General features: G+C 37.4%; 1 protein-coding gene across 7 annotated transcripts; it reads right to left on the bottom strand.

Moving 5' to 3' along the window:
* Window positions 1-282: 282 nt before the first annotated feature.
* LOC123877014 (venom protease-like) lies at window positions 283-24,311 on the bottom strand. Of its 7 annotated transcripts, none has more exons than XM_045923496.1 (10): window positions 24,119-24,311; window positions 16,887-17,543; window positions 16,221-16,841; window positions 10,066-10,223; window positions 9,296-9,494; window positions 8,804-8,942; window positions 4,740-4,903; window positions 3,188-3,289; window positions 2,515-2,699; window positions 283-1,520 (listed from the first exon to the last, which is right to left on the bottom strand). In XM_045923496.1, exons 1-10 carry the CDS (start codon window positions 24,180-24,182, stop codon window positions 1,374-1,376), a joined length of 2,436 nt encoding a protein of 811 aa, XP_045779452.1. In that variant the 5' UTR covers window positions 24,183-24,311; the 3' UTR covers window positions 283-1,373. The 7 variants fall into 7 exon arrangements, with proteins under 7 accessions (XP_045779452.1, XP_045779453.1, XP_045779454.1 ...); XM_045923497.1 differs by having other exon boundaries at window positions 16,221-16,919; window positions 16,965-17,543; XM_045923498.1 differs by having other exon boundaries at window positions 16,221-16,941; window positions 17,011-17,543.
* Between the last annotated feature and the right edge of the window lie 725 nt (window positions 24,312-25,036).

Below are 25,036 nucleotides of genomic sequence, written 5' to 3'. Positions count from 1 at the left end.
TTAACAAGAAACTAATACAATAATATTTTGTGTTGTCATATTCATATTTACAATCCTTTACAGAAAACTTGGAGCAAAATAAATGCCAACGAGACTATATTAGTAACTTATTACTAAACCTCTGCTGTCCGTCTGTCCGTCCGTCTGTCAGCGGGCCGTATCTCGTGAACCACAATAGGCATAGAGTTGACATTTTCACAGAATGTGTTTTCTATTGGCAGTATATCAACAAATAATGAAAATTTCAAATTGGCCACCGTGAAAATCAAAAAGTGTCTTGTACGATGGTATGGAACCCTTCGTGTGTAAGTCCCAATCGTACTTGGCCGATTTTTTTATCATGGCGTCAAAGTTTAACTTTAAAACAAAGTTCAGTCATTTAGTTCGGTCTAGTCTTAGGTTTAGTTAGTATAGAAGATGTATTTGCCTTGATTTAAAAGTACCCAAGTTATATACTAATTTTATTATAGTAGGGTGGGTATTTCCTTAGTTCTACTCTACAGAGTACAGAGGATTTTTATTAAATGATCAATAAATAAATACTGTGTTTAAACATAAAATAACAATAGAAATATTTCAGTAGGTTATAAACTAATACGTGAAAATACTATAAATTAATAAGTAGGTATTTAGGTACTATTGGACGGAATAGAAACTTTTTAAAGCTCGTTCATCCTAACATACATATTAATATAAAATACAGGTTGCTTTTAAAACGCTAACCAAAACAAAGACCACAAAAAACATATTTTGGTGTTTGTTGGTCTTTCAATCACTAGTAACTATACATTTCAACGATAAAAGGCACCACCATATTTTTTGTTAGCTTTTCTTCTTCTTTAAAAATAATACTTAATAGAATTATTTAAACCAATCATTTGTTGCTAATTTTGTAAACAAATTAGTGACATCTATTGAATCTTGCCGATGGTCTTCTTAATTGAAATATATTGTATTTAATTAACAGTTTATCTTTAGCTCAAACTAAACCACAAATTATATTTATCTGTAACTAAGTGGATTCTTATATAATTGTTATTTTACTTAATTATTCTTATAGCTAATGAGTTTTTAATATCACTAGTTAAGGTGGCATTTGACTCGACCTATTTTTGAATAATTAACCACGAGTTCATAAACGTGAGCGTAGCGAGCTGGATTTTTCTAAATCAAATTAAGTAAAAATACCTTGAGGTTTTTTTTAAGAGACTGTCAACGTGTACCTCCTAACAGATCGTCACAATTAACGAGTAGGTAGCCGTCAAACTACGACACGATTTTTAGTAGTAGGTAGTAGGTTTCGACCCAGCAAAACGCCACCTTAAATATAATTTCATTAGAGTCCTAGTAGGTGTTTTTCGTGTTTCCACAGTCTAAGGTCCGAGCATGTTCTGCTGCAGCCACGGCACGAAGTTGGTGACGCGCGTGTAGACCCCAGGGAAACCAGCCTCGGCGCACTTTTTGCCGAACGATACCACTCCGATTTGGTAGAAATAGGTCTTCAGGGTCTCGAAGTTATACTGTAAAAGTAAAAGATAAAGTTGAAAACTAAAACCCGACAAAGATCGTCTTATTAAACGCTGAAATATTATAAAAAAATTCTCCTGTTTCATTTGACATCCCACTCGGTACAATAGCATAAAAAATTTTGGAGACCTCCACTATTTTTGATGTAACATCCGTTAGGTCAATTTTTTTCGTATAAAATATAACCTTTGTCACCCAGACATTTACAACTAATCAATTGACACCTCATTCATCAAAATCGGCCCAGTAGTTCAGGCGCTACGGTGGAACACACAGAATATGGATACAAACATACATACATACGAGTACATAGATTATAATATAAAATCATAACCCTCCCTTTTGGCATTGCCGTAGTTGGGTGAAAATGGAAACTTTTTATACTACCCTACCTACAATGTACGTAATACCTACTTATTTTGAGTTTCATAGTAAAAGGCAGAAAGGGGCAAATTTCATGATAAGCTATATATATCATGGGGCGGCCGCTATTACCCTAGCCAGAGTCCTTGCCTCACTTCTTGAAGCTGTCGCACAGAACTCGCTCGTCAATCATTTATGCTTTATATCTGTGTACCTCTCTCTACAGAAGATCGTCACCATTGACATAGGGGAAAAAAAGGGGAGCTAACTGACGACAAGCTGCATCATTAGCCTATTGTCACCGCTATTACCCTAGCAAGAGTCCTTGCCTCCCTTTTTGAAGCCGGCGCATTAAACACTCGATCGTCTAACACTTGTGCTTCATAATATGCAGGATAGTATTCGATACCACTAACAGAAGGGGGTGAAAGGGGGGTTAACGCACGATAGGCTGCATCAAGGGGCCACCACTGTCACCCTGGCAAGAGTCCTTGCCATCCCTTGAGGCCGGAGCGCATAGAACTCGATCATTGATCAATTGTGCCTTATACATCGTGTACATCCTATAGAAGTTCAGCAGTTGACACCAATGGCAAAGGGGTGTAAAAAGAGGGGTTGACTCACAATAGGCTGCATCAAGGGGCCACCACTGTCGCCCTGGCAAGAGTCCTTGCCTCCCTTCTTGAAACCGGCGCATAGAACTCGATCGTCTATCACTTGCGCTTTATACGCTGTGTACGCCTGTCTACAGAAGTCGTTGGAGACCACTGGCAGCTGCAGCACTTGCAGGCGGGTCGCTTTTGGGCCACCTGCACAAGAATATAAACTAAAAAGATTCCGACGAATTGAGAACCTCCTCCTTTGTTGGAATTCGGTTAAAAATAATCATGAAAATGACTAGACATAAATCTTTAGATTAAATAGTTTGATCGAAGAGAAGGCCAAAATCTTATTGAGTGAATTTCCACGTTTTACAGGTAGGTAGGTAGTAAAACAAGGTAACCTTTTAATTTCTTTGGACAGACTTATTTAAAAGGAACTGAGCTACTATCGTGAACTGTGCATATTGCAACCAAACAGCTTTCAGGGATGTCCAATTCCAGTTTCATACTAATTCATTCAAGCGCGCTCCATCTTAGGCTGCGTCATCACTGATTGCAGCCAAGCGCTAGTCTATATAAGCTTAACATTAGCTTCATGGGTTTTTGTTTGAAATAGTTCTCCTATTGGTTCTACTAATGTTTTCAACAATTATACCTACTTAGACAATTTGCTCAACATTTTAAAAATGACTTACGGAACTCCAGGTCGCCCCATCCAGCTATGAAAGGCGTGTAGTCCTCAAAGTTCATAGACCTCAGGTTAGTCTCCATCGGTATGCAGATGGGTTTTATGAGATCTGAATAAAAGAAAATACAAACACATTAAATCTAGTACAGTATCCTGGAAATCTACCCACACTAGAAGATGCCCGCGACTTCGTCCGCGTGGATTTCGGTTTCTAAAGATCCCATGGGAACTATTTGATTTTCCGGGATAAAAAGTTGCCTATGTCAATTGCAGGGACGTAAGCTACTTCGGTTCCAAATTTCATGCAAATCGGTTATGCGGATGGGTATTTAGGAATTCCGTGGGAGCTCTTTGATTTTCCGGGATAAAAAGTAGCCTATGTCCATCCCCGGGATATAAGCTAACTCTACCAAATTTCGTCAAAATGGGTTAAACTAGTGGGCCGTGAAAAGGTAGCAGACAGACAGACACACTTTCGCATTTATAATATGAGTATGGATAGTATGGAAGTATGGATGGATTACTACCCATATTATAAATGCGAAAGTGTGTTTGTTTGTTGGTTTGTGCTTCACGTCTCAACAAAGCCACGATTCACCTGATGTTTTGCAAGGTTACAGTAGACTTGGAGATTGACATGGGCTACTTTTTACCCTGGAAAATCAAAGAGTTTCCACGGGATTTTTAAAAACCTAAATCTACGCGGACGTAGTCGCGGACATCAGCTACTATCATATTATAACTAAACAAACAACGGTTTATCGGTTCTGAACTTAAATTCTTAGAACGTTGGGATTACCAGTTTCCTAATAAAGAAAGCATGACGAACAAAAGACCGGACTTTCATATTTGCGTAGATATTTAAATAGAGAATATTGGAAAGTAAATAATCCAATATTTATTCAATAATTGCAAATGGGCACGTACAGGAAAATGAGTTAGTTCCAAGAAAAATAATATAGATTTTTTACAACTTTATTATCTGTTATCTCCCAAAGCCACGATGATCCAAACTACATAGTCGTTGATCGTTTCTCCCCGTTTTGGGGACAATACACAGAGAAACTTACAGCTTTTATGAAATAACGAGGGGTTGGCACGCGCTGGCATTTTCTCTATTACCTAAGAATATTTATTTTTCCTGAAATGTAGTAGCTTCTCACTGAAATGTGTAAGAGGCGCACTATATTATCTAGATCTACGCGGCCCATAGGACCTTGTCAACGCGAACTGACATGAGTGAATAACTAAGTCTAGAAAATCTAAAGCGCCGGGCAAATCGCGTCGCTTAGGTTTCTACTAAGGAAAACTACCGTATTACCTTGTGGTGGTAGCTACATTCGCAAGCAGATGGCACTTCTCACTCATACGAAGAAATCAATCAGCAATCATTGAGTACAAGTACCTAAGTTTGACAACTCACGACGCTCTCACAAGATGGCAGCACGAGTACTTTCATCGGAAGTCAAAGTAGAGCACGCAAAATCTGAATCACACTAACAGAGTTTTCCGAAATCTGCACGCCGCTCCCGTACAACCTACTTCAGGATTGGACTAACCGGTAAACTGCACGTCGTTCTGCAGCACCAGCAGGCCGATGTCGTTGGTGAAGGCCTTGGGGTTGTAGTTCTCGTGCTTGATCTTGTTCTTGATGAGCACGTCCACGGGCGTCGCGCCCTCGTCCTCGCGTGCCAGGTCCAGCTCACCCACGCGGACGACGTACCTGAGAATAAAGGGTAGGTATATTTTAACATCATTAATTTGCTTCAATAATATGCCGGAAAGTCTTTGAGTGGAGACCGCGTTTAAGCAAGCGTAGTGTGTCCGGGACGCCCTCCAGCACGATGGGCCGACGATATAAAGCGGCTGGCGGGAAGTGGCTGGATGATGATGATGAATTTGCTTATGTTAGGGGGGGGGGAGGGGTTATATTAATATTTGAGCGTGTGCGATTTGTATTTGAGTGTTATCCTACCAAAAATGAACAAAATTCAATCAAGAAATGAAAATCTGTGATGTGTCTACATTGTGTCTTCTTTGGTTGGTTATACAGGGTGTATGAACGCTAGCAAAACTTAGCGCTATCATTGTACTATCTAAACACAAATCATTTTCCTTATACTTGAAGTTTTAATGATTTTTTACAGTTCACAATATATTGCAAATAAAACCTCTGAGTGACGCTAGAGGTTAACTGTGTGCCTAGTGGGAGATATTTAACCTATTCGATCGCGTAAAAGTTAACTACGTTTTGTATGGAATTGAAACAGCGCCATCTAGTGACAAGAAGGGGAAACATAATTTGTGAGTGCGAGTTTTTTACGTCCTCGGGACCGACTATTGTTTACAGACTCGCATGCGAAAGTGACAACGTGAGCGCACGTGATTGGTTGATTCAAGAACTATGCGAGTGCGAGTATCAAATTTTGACAATTCGCGAAGTAAATCGAGTAAACACGACGCTAACGCGATAGTTAAGTTGTCGCATAGATTTTTACAGTGAAAGTGGAGTGAGGAGATAATTTTAAAGACATTTATTTGCATTTTTCAAGTTTAATTTAAAGGACTACGGAAATTTATGGCAGGGCGGTATTTTAATCAAAACTACTTTTAATTTACTTTTCTAGGCTCTAAAAGAATATGTGTTCTTAACATAATCAGTTTTCTAAATCACATATAGATGGCGCTGTTGTCATTAACTTACAGACTTCCACGTAAAATTATTAAAATATCTTGTACGATGCTACGAAACCCTTAGAGTGCGAGTCCGACTCACACTTGACTCATTTTTATTCCTTATTATGATGACGTACATACTATACCTACCTACAAAGACGATGATTTCAAAACATAAACATAGACAGTAGGTATAACCAGTTAAATTTTGATAGACAGCTGCTTCCATACAATCACTTCATAGAAATTTCATTCTAAATTTGGTTGGTTTATATCACGACGCCAACATTACAAAAATAATAAATGCCATTCACGGTGAGTACACGCGTATGGGCTGGTTAGCTTCGGTGGAATCTCACACTCGCTGACTCGCGATTCTCGATGCGTTTGACGTTAGCTCGGTTAACGCAGTAGTGAAGTCATTCGAATAATTTTGTGGATCTCACACTCGGCACACGGGCGTTACGCAAATAGGCGACTCGGAGTCAATGTTACGTCGTAGGGGCATTGACCCGAGTTTAGAATGCTATTCATCGCGGTTTGAAACATACTAAATCACTATAACTACAAGAATAAGGCAAAGGGTTATTGGCATTGGATTGTGTTTAGTTGGTACTAGATGATACCCGCAGCTTCGCCCGCGTGGATTGGTCAGAACTCCTGCAGCATCAGGATTGAGGAATTGGAATCCAAACTTTTTATGGAACAATGACGTAAAGTTCCCTTAACGATTCAAAAAAAATTACGCAAATCGGTTCAGAAATCTCGGAGATATCACTGTACATAGTTAAAAAAACAAAACTCCTCCATCTTTCAAAGTCGGTAAAAAGTTTATGTTACTCCTTGGTTAATCCTCTACTAGTCTGTGAAAGTCCCGTCAAAATAGGTTTAGCCATTCCGAAGATTAGCCCGTTCAAACAGACTCAACACTTCAATTTTATTTATTAGTAAGTATAGATAATAATCCTAAGTTTTTGCTAGTGTTCTGGTTACACCTTTTATTTATGACTGTTAATGGTCTTAAAATTGTTCCCCGCATGGCATAATTGGGGGCCTATTAAATGGCTAGTCTAACCTACTCGTGTGGTCTAACAGTTCACTGGTATTATACATTACAGCTAAATAATGATACATAATACCTAACTTCGAATGTGTTTGAACCGGATACGGGTTGTAATTTAGCTACGTAGTCTGTTATTCACGAGGAATCATTTATTTTGATAAATAAGGACATTATTAGGTACTTACATGTTCGATGTACAAAAACCTAACCTACCTAAATAAAAACTGCAAGCACAATTTAAATATCACACTAATAATATAAAGGCGAAAGTTTGTGTGTATGTGCGTATGTTTGTTACTCTTTCACGCAAAAACTACTGGACGGATTTGGTTGGAAATGGCGATAGATTATAACCCTGGATTCATCCATTTATACCAACTTTAGCGTTTATAACATTAGTAGGATAACTACGTACGTAGTTAAATAGGTACACTAAATAGAAAATCGTACCTAATTTACGCAGACTTGTCAACAAAAATGTACAGTAAAAATATTGTAGGTCTACTACAACTTATCCCGTTAGTAATGTCATTACTTATAATAAGTACCTACTTACACATGTTTTATCATAACTAAGTCTAACATTATTCCAATAATAGTTCTATCTAACATTGTTCCTAAAGCCATAAAGAGGTGTCTATTAATCAGACATACATACATATTAATGACTTAATCACAACTTAATGTCTCAATGAATTTATCATTTGCGGATTCTATAAGTATAACATAATATAAAACGTCGTCGGTGCGATTTATACTAAGACGAAAAGGCACTGCATACCCACACGTAGACAGCGTGTATGATAAATTTAAAATTATAACTTAAGGGGCATGAGACGGGCCTGGTGGCGAAATTCAAATTTAATTTGGTTTTTCGCAATTTGTAAACTAATACGACAACGTAGGCTCATCTCATTCTATTCTCACAAATTAGTCGATACTAGAATTAATTTCTTAAACTCGACCCTTTCAAGTAAAGATTTTTATATAAACCTGTGAGGATGATACTGCCATTGTCGCAATTAAAATACCATAAGCCTACGTTGTCGTATTAGTTTACAAATTGCGAAAAACCAAATTAAATTTGAACTTCGCGGGCAGGCCAGTCGCTTCCACCTTAACATAAAAATAAGGTTAGTTACTGTACTAAATAGTATCATAAATTCTTTCGTTGGTTCTCTCTGCTACTTGACAAACATTCAAACGGTCCTTCGAATTTACTGAAGTTTTTTACATGTTTGTTTCCGCGATCAGCTGTTTGCAGGGTTGCTACATCGGAGTTTTCTTTATATTCTCATCACGGGTATAATGTTATTTCATTGTCTCTCCGTCTGTCGTGTCTGTCAAGAAAACCTATAGGGTACTTCCCGTTGACCTAGAATCATGAAAGGCAGGTCTTATAGCACAAGTAAAGGAAAAAATCCGTAAACGGTGTATTTGTGGTTGCATCACAAAAAAAATTAAAATGTATTCATGAATAAATAACTGTTTTGAATTTTCAAAGTAATTGAACTATACCGAGTGGGGTATCATATGGAAGGGTTTTACCTGTATATTCTAAAACAGATTTTTATTTGTTTTTATGCATAATAGTTTTTGATTTATCGTGCAAAGTGTAGGAAAAAATACCGGACGAGGTTCCCCTCAGTGCGCGAGTCTGACTTGCACTTGACTGGTTTGTTTAGTACATCTGCTTTACGGTCATAATCTAACACCTTGTATATTAAAAACAATAGGCTTTTTGAAGATCGCAATACCAAACATGGTCCTCCACCTTCATCCACCTGCTTCCAACCACGTTTTCACATTGGTCTGGCAGGCTGGAGGTCATCCTGCACAGAAGGAAATTCGGTCAAGGGTACTTTAGTATTATTGGCTACTTACAAATCATCCTCATGGTTGTGTATGCAGTGAGCAGCAGTGAGGACATGGTGGTGACTGATGAGGGAGCCGCCGCAGAGCCAGCTGGTGGTGGGACTCCTTTTGCCCTTGTAGCCCAGCAGCGCCATCCATGGGAAGTCACCTGATAGAAAACAAGAGGAAATTTGATTATACCGATGATTCGACTAGAATCTAGATGTATTGAAGTAAAAATATGCTATACCTGGTTAAAAACCTACTGTTTACTAAGCTATTACACTGATCGCGAGCAATTTACTCTTATCCATTGAGGAGTTCTGTTCTCCATCTCCGAAGATATTCATCACATCTTCACGAAATTTATGTGGGACTAAATTGGTAAGAAATAAAAGTATTCTTACCAAGTTTGGCGACTGTTCATTTGCTCGTCTATTGATAATGCCTTTGCCGGCACAGCAAAGACACAACAAACTGGCATCAGCCATAATTTAGTATAACTAATAAAGTATTTCTTACCAAGTTTAGCATCAATGCCACCCACAACTCTGCTGAATGAAGCGTTGCTGACTCCACACTCGGGCGGAACAGGGAAAGCTGATATGAAATCATCTGTCAAGGATTTCCCAGCCGCCGTGTCGACAGGGGCAGGCGTTGGGGCAGGCGTTGGGGCAGGCGTTGGTGCAGGGGTTGGTATTGGTTCGCGAGGACAGCAGACCTGTAAATATTACACAGTTAAAATACTATCTTGGATATCTCCCTGGCACAGTGAGCGCTATGATCTTAAAAATGGGAGGTGGCAAGTTCGATCCTCGGCAGAGGTCATTTGGAAAATTACAATTTCAAAATTGTCTCTGGTCTGGTTTAGTGTGATTCCCACCCATTCAACCAATTTATATGAAACTAGAGGATACCCGCGGCTTCGCCCGCCTGGATTTCGGTTTTTTAAATCCCGCAGGAACTCTTTGATTTTCCGGGATAAAAAGTAGCCTGTCTGTAAATGTCCTTCCCCGGGATGTAGTCCATGTCTGTACCAAATTTCATTAAAATTGGTTCAGCGGTTGGGCCGTGAAAACGTAGCAGACAGACAGACGGACAGACAGACAGACAGACAGACACACTTTCGCATTTATAATATTAAGTATGGATTTGGTATAGCGGGATGCAAACTATTGCAAAAAAATGGTAAGATGCTGAACCGATTTTGACCCATCGACTCCCTCGATGTTGATGTCAGCAGGTTTGACTGGAGCCAAGCGTGAGTCTATAAATTAAAAAAAAAGTAATACCTTAGGGGTGCTGCCATCGAAGCCGCAGTGCGCTTTCCTCAACACCTGGAGAGCTCCGGAGTTGGACTGCGCCTGCAGCAGCAGCTTCACGTAGGGCGGGCACAGCTTGATGTTGACACACGACCCCACTCCGTTATCTACCGTTGGGCAGGACTCTTCTAAAAGAAATGAAGATAACGTTAGCTACTCTGTGAGAACATACAGTGCAATGACTTTCGATCTTTGCCCTTTGAGTTTTGAAGGAGTGAGGTCAGAAGCGTCAATGGATTATGATTTAGATTCTTCCCGCCTTTCTCAATTCTACCATGTGTGAATTGGGAGCACTAAAATCTTTGATTTTTCGGTTCAAATGTATGAGGGCTCTTCAGGTGAATAATCAGAGTAATTGAATGCTAACTAAATTGAATTAAAAGCTAGCACCCGTCCGTCCGTCCATCTGTCCGTCCGTCTGTCTGTCTGTCAGCGGAGGCTTAGTAATATGGTTCCGTTGGTATCCTTTGGGTATGGAACTCTAAATAGGTATGATTGCCATTGGATGCTATTATGTTCTCATAGTGTTCAAATAGTAGGTAGATAAGTAAGTTTAGTCATAAATATCTCATGATAGAAATTACCTTCATAATGCATAATTGAAAAACAGGTATTGATACAGTACAACGTACGATAAATCAACTTGTCGATAAATTGTTATGATTTATTATTTTCTCCAAGTGACAAAATGCCGGATGTAGCCTTTACGTATAAAATTATAATTAGATATATCTGCTCATGTGCTTATACTACATCCTGTTAGGTTTTGTTCCTAGAATAACTTTGTTCTGATTTGTAAAAATGTATATTCATACCTATATGTTAAGGTTTAGGACATAGGTGCCTCAGACCTCAGTACCTATACCCGCTATTTTATTATACGTGAATGTACGTCTGTTTGTATGTACGTTCATCTGTTATACTTAGTTTTTTTTTTCAGAATCTTAAGCTGAATAAGTAAGTTAAAGTAAAAGTTTAAGAATTTACTAATTGGCAATTGCCGCCATGTATTGAAGTACCTGATCGTGTTTGAAATATATCTAATATTTTCTGTATTTAGTCATGTATAATTAATTCAGTCCATTAAAAAACTATCATATATGATTTATTTTTTTAAATGGGTAAATTGTTAGTTAAAACGCCATAAAAACAAAACAATAGGCACTTCCCTGAGAGATCATTAAACTTGATCTTGACCATGATGCAAGTTGAACAATAGTATACAAGACGTATATACTTATTTTAACATAACATTAAATACAAATCACTCTGATATACGAAAAACCATCTTAGTTTGATTAGCCTAGCTTCCACCCCTGCTCAATATTAGACCTCGATCACTATAGAGAGACAACCAGCGCGTGCCAGACCTTCGTTATTTTTTAAAAGCTGAAAATTTCTCTGCGTATTGTCCCCAACACAGGGAGGAACGATCAACGACCACGAACGTATTCCTGTTATCCATCCCTCCTCAATATTAGACCTCGATCACTACAGAGAGAGAACCAGCGCGTGCCAGACCTTCGTTATTTTTTAAAAGCTGAAAATTTCTCTGCGTATTGTCCCCAACACAGGGAGGAACGATCAGCGACCACGAACGTATTCCTGTTATCCATCCCTTCTCAATATTAGACCTCGATCACTACAGAGAGAGAACCAGCGCGTGCCAGACCTTCGTTATTTTTTAAAAGCTGAAAATTTCTCTGCGTATTGTCCCCAACACAGGGAGGAACGATCAGCGACCACGAACGTATTCCTGTTATCCATCCCTCCTCAATATTAGACCTCGATCACTACAGAGAGAGAACCAGCGCGTGCCAGACCTTCGTTATTTTTTAAAAGCTGAAAATTTCTCTGCGTATTGTCCCCAACACAGGGAGGAACGATCAGCGACCACGAACGTATTCCTGTTATCCATCCCTTCTCAATATTAGACCTCGATCACTACAGAGAGAGAACCAGCGCGTGCCAGACCTTCGTTATTTTTTAAAAGCTGAAAATTTCTCTGCGTATTGTCCCCAACACAGGGAGGAACGATCAGCGACCACGAACGTATTCCTGTTATCCATCCCTCCTCAATATTAGACCTCGATCACTACAGAGAGAGAACCAGCGAGGGCCAGACCTTCGTTATTTTTCAAAAGCAGAAAGTTTCTCTGCGTATTGCCTCCAACACAGGGAGAAACGATCAGCGACTACGAACGTAGTGGCTTTGGGAGATAACAGATAACAAAGGTATTCAAAAATCTTACGTCAACTGTATAGCAATATTTTCAATAATGTGATTTTTTTGACTTTTAGTTCACGGCAGTGGTGTTTTTAATTTTTAACCCCCGACCCAAAAAGAGGGGTGTTATAAGTTTGACGTGTGTATCTGTGTGTCTGTGTATCTGTGTATCTGTCTGTGGCATCGTAGCGCCTAAACGAATGAACCGATTTTAATTTAGTTTTTTTTGTTTGAAAGGTGACTTGATCGAGAGTGTTCTTAGCTATAATCCAAGAAAATCGGTTCAGCCGTTTGAAAGTTATCAGCTCTTTTCTAGTTACTGTAACCTTCACTTGTCGGGGGTGTTATAAATTTTTAATTTACACTTGTTTAGATAATACGGCCTATGTGCGTGATATTTGAATCATTGCAAAAATATCTATCTTGGATCCGGTTACGACGAATAATTATTGAGTGACAACTGACAAACATTACCTATGTACCTACGTCTAAACTAAACCAATATAGAGGTGCATACTGAACCGAGGTCGTTCTCCCCGTTTGGTATGATCGGTGTAATTGCTGGGCTTTAAAATTTTCTCATAGGTAGGCCTACAGCCATTGACCTATTTATTACAATATACCTAATAGCTGACCCGCCACGATTTTGCTCGAGTGGAATTTTGAAAATGGAATGGCGAGGGGACCGAATTTTCAAAATCCTGAAATACGTATAGTACGCGACAGGTTGAGATTACAATCGAGGTAAGGCGAACTCCCCGCACGCCCGAGGCTGTGCGGGGCGTCCCCACACCGGTACAAGGGTACGGAACCCTTCATGTGCGAAAACAACTCGCACTTGACCGATTTGTTCATCTTCTAGTAAGCGTGGTCCAACTTAGCGTCAGGCACAAACCTATCTGCAATATAGCGAAATCGCAGAAATAACACCCGAAGGATTTAAAAACAATTATAAATGCGACTATTAGAAAAACACAATATACTTTAGTGTGTACAGGGGTCTAGCTCTAGGCGCAAGTTTGTAAGTCTCCTCACATATACTACACCTGACCTGCCAGTAGCCGACCTTGGTCGTCTCTCCAAACACTCTCAATGACTATTGACCACAAGGAAAAACATTTCAATACGAATCTCATCATCTAAAACTGGTTTATACATCGTTAAACAAATTATACTTACGTATATTATGAGTGATACGAGAATTTGGCCTTCAGGGATTTGGGAATTCCAAAATCAATCAAACAAATTAACCAAATGAAAGTAAATTGGCGTTAAACTATTTTGTGGCCTGGATTTCAACCCATGTACCTGCCTAGTATTAAGTTAGATAATTGAGAAATGTTAGCCTGAAAAATTGGAGAAATGCTTAACTGAACGAACCCCCAATATTGCGAATCATAAAAGGACTCATTTTGAAAATCGGCAGTAGGCCTTAATCAAAATAGGCCTTAGCGTAGTTGAGAGATTGGTAGGTAGGGGATTCTTGTTACATTAAAACCCATCTAAAATCTTACAATGGGGCTGGCATATAGGACACCTATAAAAGCCCCTTAAAAATAATAATAAAAAAAAAAACTTACAAAACACAATCATAACAAAGAACGTTATAAGTACTACTCGTGTGTCTAAAATGGATTGGAAAAAACGAACTAAACATCCAAAAGGCCTACCACTCACCTATTTTTAACTACCGACTCAAAAAGAGGGGTGTTATAAATTTGACGTGTGTATCTGTCTGTGGCATCGTAGCTCCTAAACTAATGCACCGATTTTAATTTCGTTTTTTTTTGTTTGAAAGGTGGCTTGATCGAGAGTGCTCTTAGATACAATCCAAGAAAATCGGTTCAACCGTTTGAAAGTTATCAGCTCTTTTCTAGTTGTTACTGTAACCTTCACCTTGTCGGGGGTGTTATAAATTTTTAATTTACACTTATATAAGCAAGAATATTGTATTTATTTATATCAATACTTTTGATTCCATTAGCTATTTATTTTAGGTAAAATACTGAAACTCGACAGAAATCTAATGCTAGTCGTTAAACGTACAGATTTATTACCTACAACTTGGACTATAACCAGTTTTTAACAAAATTGTTAATTGATGTATCATGTATTGTGTTCCTTAATTATTATTTTATAGTTTGGCCTAAGGCCAACCACGATTTCATAATAATTATTTTTTTTTTAATAATCTTTGCTTGGATGCATTATCGTAATGTTGATAGTCCGAGAAAAAACGCGCTAATTTGGAAGAGCTATAATTGTTCAGACATATAATACATATGCTATTTAATGGGAATTTTAATACAAAATGTACCAAGAAAAACCCAAACCGCATAATAAAAAACACATTAAGTCCAACATGAGTATTATTCATAAGTTTTGTAACAAACACTTGCTTTTTGCTAACGTCCATTGGCAGTTTCATAGTCAGCAATTTTTAAGGTCTGAATAATTTAACGATTTATGAGAAAGACTTCCGGCCGTATTCACAATCATTACTATGAGGTCTTATAGTGCGCTCGAACGCATAGTGTAGGTTCCACCAATCAGATCATTGTATATTGACGTCACACAGTCATTTGATTGATGGAACCTACACTGTGCGTTCGAGCGCACTATAAGACCTCATAGTAACGTTTGTGAATACGGGTGTTAAATTAGAAAGATTGTACGTTCTACCATACAACGACAAACAAGGAAATAAATATGATTATGATTATTCTATTGTCGTAGCTACACCTAGCGTTAGTCATTGGGAAAGTAGTAAAATTTCATTTTCTTAAGTAAAAAGAAAATTTAGCCCTTGAATAAAAATAAGTAATTTGAATATAACATAAAGGAGTATAAATGAAAAATGTCGATAATGGACGTACGAATGCAAAAGTGCATACAATTCTCACTTACTCCATTAGAGTTAATTGCTATATCCATCAACGCTTTGAACAAACAATAATAATAATAATAATTAGCGGTTAATGTTAACCTTACATGCAAACAAAATGGTTAAATACAACACAAATATCTAACTACTATTTAACTATACTAACATACAACATGCTTCAATCAGTATCTAAGTGTAAGTTTTTAACATTTAACATTTAATTTTTGACATTTAATTTTGTATTAATGATTTGGACATCATGATCATCCATACAAATTGAGACATGAAGAATGATGACAAGAAAAGTCTAATGACTCGTCTGTTAACTTAAATACTGATAGAGGGAAACTCTTTGTACGTCGAAATTATCTATAATAAGTACCTATTACCTAATCTAAAATAGTTAGTTACAATTTAATCACAATTTTTATAGCAGCCTTATATAGTTAGTAATGTCAATGTTATTAAACTCAAAGGTGCAAGAATTTATATTGTGGGTTAATTACAAGTTATTGATTTAATTGAAGCTTATATCCACTATCCAGAGGCTTTAATTTGAAGTGAATTTTTTGCTCAGGTATTTAGAATTTAGGTTAGGAGGTCGGACGTCTCTGAGTTTGGATATAATAATGTTAATCAATTATAATAAGTATTAAACGTGAAATAGAATCAGTGTCATTTGCCTGAAAGTAGGTACGTTTTTTGTTCCAGTTAATTCCCAATTTTCATAATTTTCATATAATCAATCTCATAATAATAAAAACAAGCTTAATTTGATATAATCTGCTAGAAATCACTCCTACTTATTATTTCTAGATTTTAAAAAGCTGAGTTTTCGCCATTTACAGCGAATTAAGGCTTGTTTTTAAACGAAAGGCAATCTTTATCATCTCCCATGCTCATGCTTTACCTACAGAAATTGCTATATCAAAAATCTGTCTTCATGTTAATCTTACACCACCAATCATTTAGTTTAATTAGTAGTATAATCAATAAAAAGTTTATTTACTGAACCTTCGGTGCCAAAGTTGTTCCTGTTATCGGTATCTGGCACTGGTGTTCGGGGAACGTCATTTTCATTGGCAAAAGTTGGTGCATTAGTATATCCATTGCCAAATGCGGGCCCAGTCTCCTTGCCACTGATAAGCCCTCCGTTATTCCCATTATTTGGACCAAACGCTGGACCATTTTGTTGGCCACTGACTAATCCACCCTCGTTAGCGAAACTAGGTGCTTCTGTATTACCTTGGCCAAACGCTGGACCATCCTGTTGGCCACTGACTAATCCACCCCCGTTACCAAAACTAGGTGCTTCTGTATTACCTTGGCCAAACGCTGGACCATTTTGTTGGCCACTGACTAATCCACCCTCATTAGCAAAACTAGGTGCTTCTGTATTACCTTGGCCAAATGCTGGACCATCCTGTTGGCCACTTACTAACCCACCCTCGTTAGCGAAACTAGGGGCTTCTGCATTACCTTGGCCAAACACTGGACCATTTTGTTGGCCACTGACTAATCCACCTTCGTTAGCAAAACTAGGTGCTTCTGTATTACCTTGGCCAAACACTGGACCATTTTGTTGGCCACTGACTAATCCACCTTCGTTAGCAAAACTAGGCGCTTCTGCATTACCTTGGCCAAACACTGGACCATTTTGTTGGCCACTGACTAATCCACCTTCGTTAGCAAAACTAGGCGCTTCTGCATTACCTTGGCCAAACGCTGGACCATTCTGTTGGCCACTGACTAACCCACCCTCGTTAGCAAAACTAGGCGCTTCTGTATTACCTTGGCCAAATACTGGGCCATTCTGTTGGCCACTGACTAACCCACTATCAGGTGAATTACCTTCGTTACCAAAACTAGGTGCTTCATTGCCTTGGCCAAACGCTGGGCCATTCTGTTGGCTACTGACAAATCCACTATCATAATTTTGACCATTTCCTTCGTTATTAGGTATAAATTGTTGGTTATTATTTCCACCATTTTCAAATCCGTACCCAGTTTGCTGATAGGGATTTTCAGCTGGTCTCTCTGCGTATTCTTGATTATTCTGTCCGTTATTGTAGAATCCATTTTGAGTTTGGTATCCTTGGTTAGGGAACCTTACACTATTTGGTCTGTTATTATAATACTGATTGTATTGGTTGCCTGGTCTGTTTTGATTTTGATTTTGGAAAGGATAAACATACTCTGGGTTGTCAGCAGGAGTCTGTGGTTGAACATGTAGGATATTTCCCAGGGTATTTCTAAATCTGTTCGCTGCGTTTGGAATGAAGTTCTGCCCAAATCCGAATGGCGATTGATACCTTCGTTGCTCGCGGGGGAAGAAGCCTATAGGAGAGAATAAATTATGTTTAGCTTATAATATTATGAGTATGATCTATACATTGAAGTATAATATAGATCGGTTTGAAAATTTAACATTGATCTCGCGTCTCACATCTCGGGTCAAGTTTAGACATATAGTTCAGCAGCCAAAGAGAAAATTGTCTAGGTACTCTAAAAGACAGTTTTATGATGTACACTGTAAAACTGTGCGTGTAAAACTAAATTGTGCGCTAAAAGGCTAATACACAATCTGTTAAGGTAATACTACCCTTTTTCCGCAGGGCAGCACTATTTTCAGACCTATCAGTTTAGTTTAGAGTTTGTATACACCGTTTTACCACCAAATTGGTACTAACTCACTACTAACTACTTACTTTGCAAAATGTGTATCGCCTTTCATGCAACTGATATTACGATCTACGTCCAGTCAAGAAAGTTTCAAAGAGTTTCAGTTAAAACACGGAAAGTTTTAAAATTTACACACCGTTCAATTATACTTTATATCATAGTAGTCTTTAACAGTAATTATACCGCTTCTAAGACTTAAACAATTAAAACTTAAAATCAAATCTAAGCCCTACATAACACTTACAAAAAGATAAATAGCAAATCTTGAAGTTTGTTTAAAATTTTAATATTCGCAAACATACATTCGCAAAATAAGTAATCAATGATAATAGTGTGATCAGCTCCGATTTGCATATTTATGTCTGAACAAAGGTTAAAGCTAGTCTGATAAAGTTTTTAGTTGCCAAGGAATTTGAAACACTGACTGATTTTCAATCTTGTTTTTAGCGTACAAATCAAGTTTTTGTATAAAAACTACTTTTTTTACCTAGAAAATCCAAGCCTAGAAACCACGAGCAAAATGTTTAGATTGACACGGATATAACTAAAACTGCGTACCTACCTATCTACATAATCTATCTATACTAATAAATAAAATTGAAGTGTATGTCTGTAATTTCGAAAAAACTACCTCATATTAAGCTCATAGGGTTATTTGAACGATACCATAACTGAATCACCCGGTTTTAAAATTTTTGTCTGTCTGTCTGTCTGTCTGTCTGTCTGTTTGAAAAGGCTAATCTTTGGAACGGCTGAACCGATTTTGACGGGACTTTCACAGACAAATAGAGGATTGACCAGGGTGTAACATAGGCTTTGTTTTTCTACCTATGTACACCGAAATCTCTGAGATTTCTGAACCATTTTGCGTGATTTCTTTTTTAATCGATAGAGGAACTTTGTTTCATACAAAATTTGGATTCGAACTCCTCAATCCTGGTGCTGCAGGGGATCTGACCAATCCACGCGGGTGAAGCTGCGGGCATCAGCTAGTGTAGTCATAAAGGTGCCCACGCACCACAACTGCACTGCAGCGGAACTGCGCGTCGCGTCAGCGCCCCGCACGATATTCTCTCCAGCCGCGCCGCGCGGCAGTGCGGTACGCGCGTCGCGGTTGGAGAGAATATCGTGCGGGGCGCTGACGCGACGCGCAGTTCCGCTGCAGTGCAGTTGTGGTGCGTGGGCACCTTTATGGTGTACCTACTAAGTAACTATAGCAGTGTATAATATAAAGTACCGAATGCCTACTCAATGCCACAAAAAACCGAGTTCAAAAGCACGACAAAAAAAGAAAATCACACTATATTTACCCAGAATACTTAATTCGATTCTGTCATGGTCACTGACTACCTATATAGTTAGTACCAGGTACTTTATTAAATAGATATAATCACCGACCTCTACTAAAACAAGTAACACTGGACTTGCTATTACAGATCAATTTTAGAAACAACTTGACTATCGCCATTTTGGCGATGATTCTAACTTTTCGGAGTTTTAAGGTGCATGAGACGGGTCTGCCCGCGAAATTCTAAATTAATTTGGTTTTTCGCAATTTATGAACTAATACGACAAAGTAGGCTTATGGCATTCTAATTCCGACAATGGCTATCATCTTCACAGGATTACATAAAAATCTTTACTTGAAAGTGTCCAGTTTAAGAAATTATTGAAAATAATGAGTTTCATATGAGTTATCTACTCACAAATTAGTCGATACTTTAGCTAATTTCCTAAACTGGACCCTTTCAAGTAAAGATTTCTATATAAACTTGTGAGTATGATACTGCTATTGGCGCAATTAGAATGCCATAAGCCTATGTTGTCGTGTTAGCTTACAAATTGCGAAAAACCAAATTAAATTTTAATTTCGCGGGCAGACCCATCTCATGCCCCAGCGATTAACTAAGTATCACTTAAACGGTGAAGGAAAACATACATAAGAGAAAACTGCATGCCTAACAGTTCTCCATAATGCTCTTAAAAGTGTGTGAAGTCTGAAAATCCGCTCTTGACCAGCTTGGTGGAATATGGCTTAACCCTTCTCATTCTAAAATAAGTTTGACGTGTATATCTGTGTATCTGTCTGTGGCATCGTAGCTCCTAAACTAATCAACCGACTTTAATTTAGTTTTTTTTTTCTTTGAAAGGTGGCTTGATCGAGAGTGTTCTTAGCTATAATCCAAGAAAATCGGTTCAGCCGTTTGAAAGTTATCAGCTCTTTTCTGGTTACTGTAACCTTCACTTGTCGGGGGTGTTATAAATTTTTAATTTACACTTGTATTATTATGAATAGAGATATGTTTAAAATATTAGGTAACTCTGATGTCAGTAGGTAGATATTTTTAAGTAAATAAGATCAGATCTGTTCACATAGTAAGCAGATGCTAATGCAATCCTTGAGTATATAGAGATGATTTCAACGCGTACCTAGATAATTACATATAATAATACAGTGACATGTTATGTAAATGAAGTCTTTTGATGAATAAACTAAGATTTGTGATTGTGCACTATGACCGAAGATTTTATTTGTACTAGGTATCATATATGCTGTAGATAATATATACCTATTCAAATCCTTTTCAATACTTGCCATTGTTGCTTTATTAAAAGTTGTAAAATCTAAAATAAAAAAAATTGGTTGTCTGTAAAGTCGGTTTACTGACGATAGTTGAACGTGACAACAAAGGCCGATTGTGCTTCTTTGTCGCTCGTTCCGCGCTCTCGCTTGCACTTCAAGCCTTACATGGAACGCCTCAGAGCGAGGTAACGCCGCATGAGTCATTTTTTTTCGTGCGTGCAGCCGGCTCTATCGAATTATAAGACGTTGTCACGTCAATAAAAAAGGACCTATTAACTACCTATTGAAATCTGAAAGGCCTCATTTAATAACAAATATCAGAATTAAACTTTTTGAGTATTTTTAGATTTCATCCCAATAAAAAATTGTTTTGTCGGTTTAAAAATTTTAAACCAAGATTAGGTTTAACTGACACCTTATTTTTAATGGTAAGTAAATACCTACCTACTCATATAGAATTAGCATTTTCTTGCAAAAAATCCTATAAAAATACCTAGTCCTATATTCATTCTACGTTGTTAATGTTTTTAGGTCAATTATTTTAATGATTATAATCGCTCATAATTACGAATCGTAAATGATTTGATCCGCTGGCAATGGCATTTTTATGGGTATTCGACACTGTAGGCACCTTTAGGTAAAATAACTATAGTAATTATATAAACTGGTCAGGTTTGAAAAATCGGGGCAGAACCGTCTTAACTGGCCGAATAAACTAGGAATATATAACTACGACAGCAAATTATTTATTTAAACCACTTTATTGTTAACAAAATAACAAAGCGTAAGAATATAGGATACACTTTATAAAAATAATTATAAAAAACAAGCTAGGTACCTACAACCAGTGGCGTGCACAGGGTTCAAAGCCAGGGTAAGATGAAGGTATGAACTTATTTTCTGGCAGGTCATAATGGAAAATATGTGTTGATTTATTACAACTAGGGTAGGCAGTACTTTTATACCTCTATGAGCTGCACGCCACTGCCTACAACCTACCTAGGTAGGAGCAGCAAAAAACTGAAAGAAAACCGTGTTGAATTCTACCGCGCAGTGATTATGCTATTTTGATCGAAATCGTAAACTTTGTTCTCAATAATTTAGCAAAGTTTTGGGCCGTTTGGTTTAGAAATTACTTCAGTGATTGAACTCACGTACCTAAGTTCGTAACGTACGTACGTACGTCGTCGTAAGTACGTACGACTTAAGTTTAGCACAGTTCTAAGCCATTTTGCTTCCTACCTTACCAAAATTGTACCTATTCAGTGACCCAAAAATGTCTGGATGAAAAAATAAGAATTTTGATCGAAAGGGTAACTGCGAGTACTTAATACTTATACCGTTCTGTTGGACAGCTGCTCAATTACCTACTGTCGTAATAATAAATGTCGTATGTCGTTTTAAGGATCAAAGCGAGTAGGTATATTTTGACCACGCATGCCTGGTGTCTTCTTGCAGGTTAATGCTATTTTCTATTGGCCTGGGCTTTCACTAGCCAAAAGAAGGACAGGTCAAATAATTTACAATGCACGCAAAAAATCCATTCCTGGTGTCTTCTTGCAGGTTACCGCTATTTTCTATGGGCCTAGGCCTCCTACAAGAAGGACAGGTCGAATAATTTACCACGCACAGGTAACGCCGAAATATCATCTAAGTTCCCAGCCCAAAGCCGTTAATTTTATTGACACGATTAGTTTATTTCCTGACATTGCAAAACCCGTACTTGACTTCTTATCGGTTGTTTACCTTTTAAAAAGGTACCTAGCCCTTTTTAGGGTTCCGTGCCCAAAGGGTAAAAACGTAGCTCTATTAATGTCCCTCTGTCTGTTTGTCTGTCTGTCTGTGCGCGTGTCACAGGTCTCGAGCTCGTAGATGCCACAAACCTGTTTTTTAAATAAGTAAATTACCGCTTGATTTACTGCATTTTAATAATAATTATGGTAACCTATTTCTATAAAACTCTACCTATTACCTAAATATTACACAGTGCTTCGTCCTGGAGCTACAGACCCGGCTGATCAAAGTGGAATTAACAGGGCTCTCTCCGTCACTCGTTTCATACAATCGTAGTTCCAATTTCATTTGAATATCAAGCAACCAAAATCCATGAAATTTTTCAGGCATATTCTAACTAACTAATATCTGTGTCTGTGGTGTTTTAGATTTTTCTAAAAATATGTAGTTTTAAAATTACAGGGGCTCAAAGATTTGTATGAAAATTTTTAAGGCCGCGTAACTTTGAAACCGAATATTTTAACAGAATTCTGGAAACCACAGACATAGATATTAGTTTCTAGAATATGTCTGGAAAATTTCATGGACTTTGGTTGCTTAATATTCAAATGAAATTGGAACTATGATTCTATGAAACGAGTGACGGAGAGAGCCCTCTTAAAAGTGGAATCAATTGTGTGTGGAATCAAATGCAGTGGAAGGCTGGAGAATTTTGTAGTTTGAGTGAGGTGTTTTGAATTTTAAAGTGTAGTGTTAATAAAATAGGATGTTCTTAAAGTTTTCTGTAATTTTTATGTTACTTAGTTGTTGATGATGTAATTTTTATATTCTGCCCAAGTGCGGATATGGCAAACTTCACACACCTTTGAGAAAATTACGGAAAACTAACAAGTTTTCTCAAGATGTTTAATTCCTTAAAACGCACGTAACACGGAAAAGTTAGGGGTGAGGGACCCTCCCATTCAGAGGGTCTGGTGCCCGGGATCGAATACCAGACCCCCAAATAGGCAAATCTTGACCGCTAGGCTATTTAGGTAGGTATTATGATAAGTACCTAACTCATAGCTATTATAATGTAACAATAAATAAATAAATCTTTTAATTGCCATTAATAATTCTCTTGACTCTAATTGCTATATTTGTGTGAAGCGTTCAAAGTTATACGTACAATCTATAAAATAAACGTGTTTTGCTTTGAATTTTTCCTATGCTGTTTTTTATGGAAAACATCATTATAACTCGCACCTACCAAATTACCTAACTATATTTACAAAGGTTTTGAGAGCTTTATTTTTTGTATTTGATAGGTAGCTCTAAAACCAGGTTTCAATTTTCTTAGTCTAAATAGTTACTTAATATACCGCTATATAATATCCGCTTTTTACATAAATTATTATACGTAGGCATCTATAGATATAATACTTATCTATCTTTCGTTAAAAACTATAATCGAAATAAACTTACTTTGTAACAAGATTTTTGTAAAATTTTCAATCAGCTTCATTTTTCAGACGGTTTTGTTATTATACTGTATGAATTTAGATTCTTGTTGATAATCTAAGTAGGTACCTACTGCTATAAATTAAAATTAAACACTTAAGAAACCAAACTAAATTAGGAAATAAATCAAGATTCTCCTTTAAATATAAAGAAACAATCTAGCATATTATTTTATCAGATTCTATACCTTTCTACAGCAAACTGTACTTTTAACATAATCGTAAGTATAAAACCTTTTTTTATAAGTCCACGAGTATTAACAATATCTCCAAATAAACCTACCCATTGACATTTAATTTAAAAAAATAAAAATAAGCATACCTACTTACTTAAAAATAGGTACTTAATAATAGTCCTTACCAACAAGAAACACGTGAATGCTAAAAAAAAAAAAACTAAAAATAACACTTACCGAACTGGCAATACACTAATTGGTAGCACAAACAGATACACAAAAAAACCAACACTCGCGCCATGACTGTACAACACAGTTCCAAAAACCAAACTGAATTTTAGTTTTTAGTTTTTTACTTACTTAACCGGTATAAACTTTATGTCAAGTTTTTGTAAATATACGTACGTCGGTCCGTCGGCCGGTCAATCTAGTGCGGTGATCTTGACCGACTTATAAATATAAGTGTTCGATTCGAGGCGATCCGTGACGTCACAGCATATAGCTTAAGTTGAGAGCCAAGAGTGACCGGAACTAAGTTCCAAGGGAATTGTATCAAAAAACCCCAGTTCCGGACTCATTTTGATTTAGTGCACTTCTGTGGAATATTTCCCTTATGAGTAACTAGCAAACGGCCGGCGTACGTGGGCGCCAAATGTTGTAGGTTGATGGTACTATATCAGAAATCTTCTCGTAAGTCCCAACAAAAACTGTACAAAGTTTGAAGCTGGGTTTCAAGACAATCGGATGAATTATGCGAGAACACGTAATGCGTAGGTAACGAACAGACAGACAAATTTTATTGATGACAATGACACAGGCAAACATTAATTTTCAAATTAACAAATTTCCGTCCATTTTCCTTACTAAATTGTCCTGCCCCTTTTTCACTTTTCTCTGCGTCGTTCTCCTTCGTTCTTTATTTCTCAATTTTTTTTGGGATCTTGTGGGCCCACATCTTTTTGCAGAAATCGGGGTTCGTTGACTTTTTTAATTAACCAAATTAAACCAAAAATTTTCATGTAAACTTATTTATGAAAGTAGAAAGGTAGTTTTAACTTATAATAATGGGAATGAGCTTGATATGTTCTTCGAGGCACGAAGGGACCAAACTCCAAGTTATAGTTAATTGAATGAAAAATCTAATATTCTTTTTAA

Source organism: Maniola jurtina, chromosome 22 (assembly GCF_905333055.1).
Source record: "Maniola jurtina chromosome 22, ilManJurt1.1, whole genome shotgun sequence".
Taxonomy (NCBI): domain Eukaryota; kingdom Metazoa; phylum Arthropoda; class Insecta; order Lepidoptera; family Nymphalidae; genus Maniola; species Maniola jurtina.
This window is presented reverse-complemented; position numbering and strand designations above follow the sequence as displayed.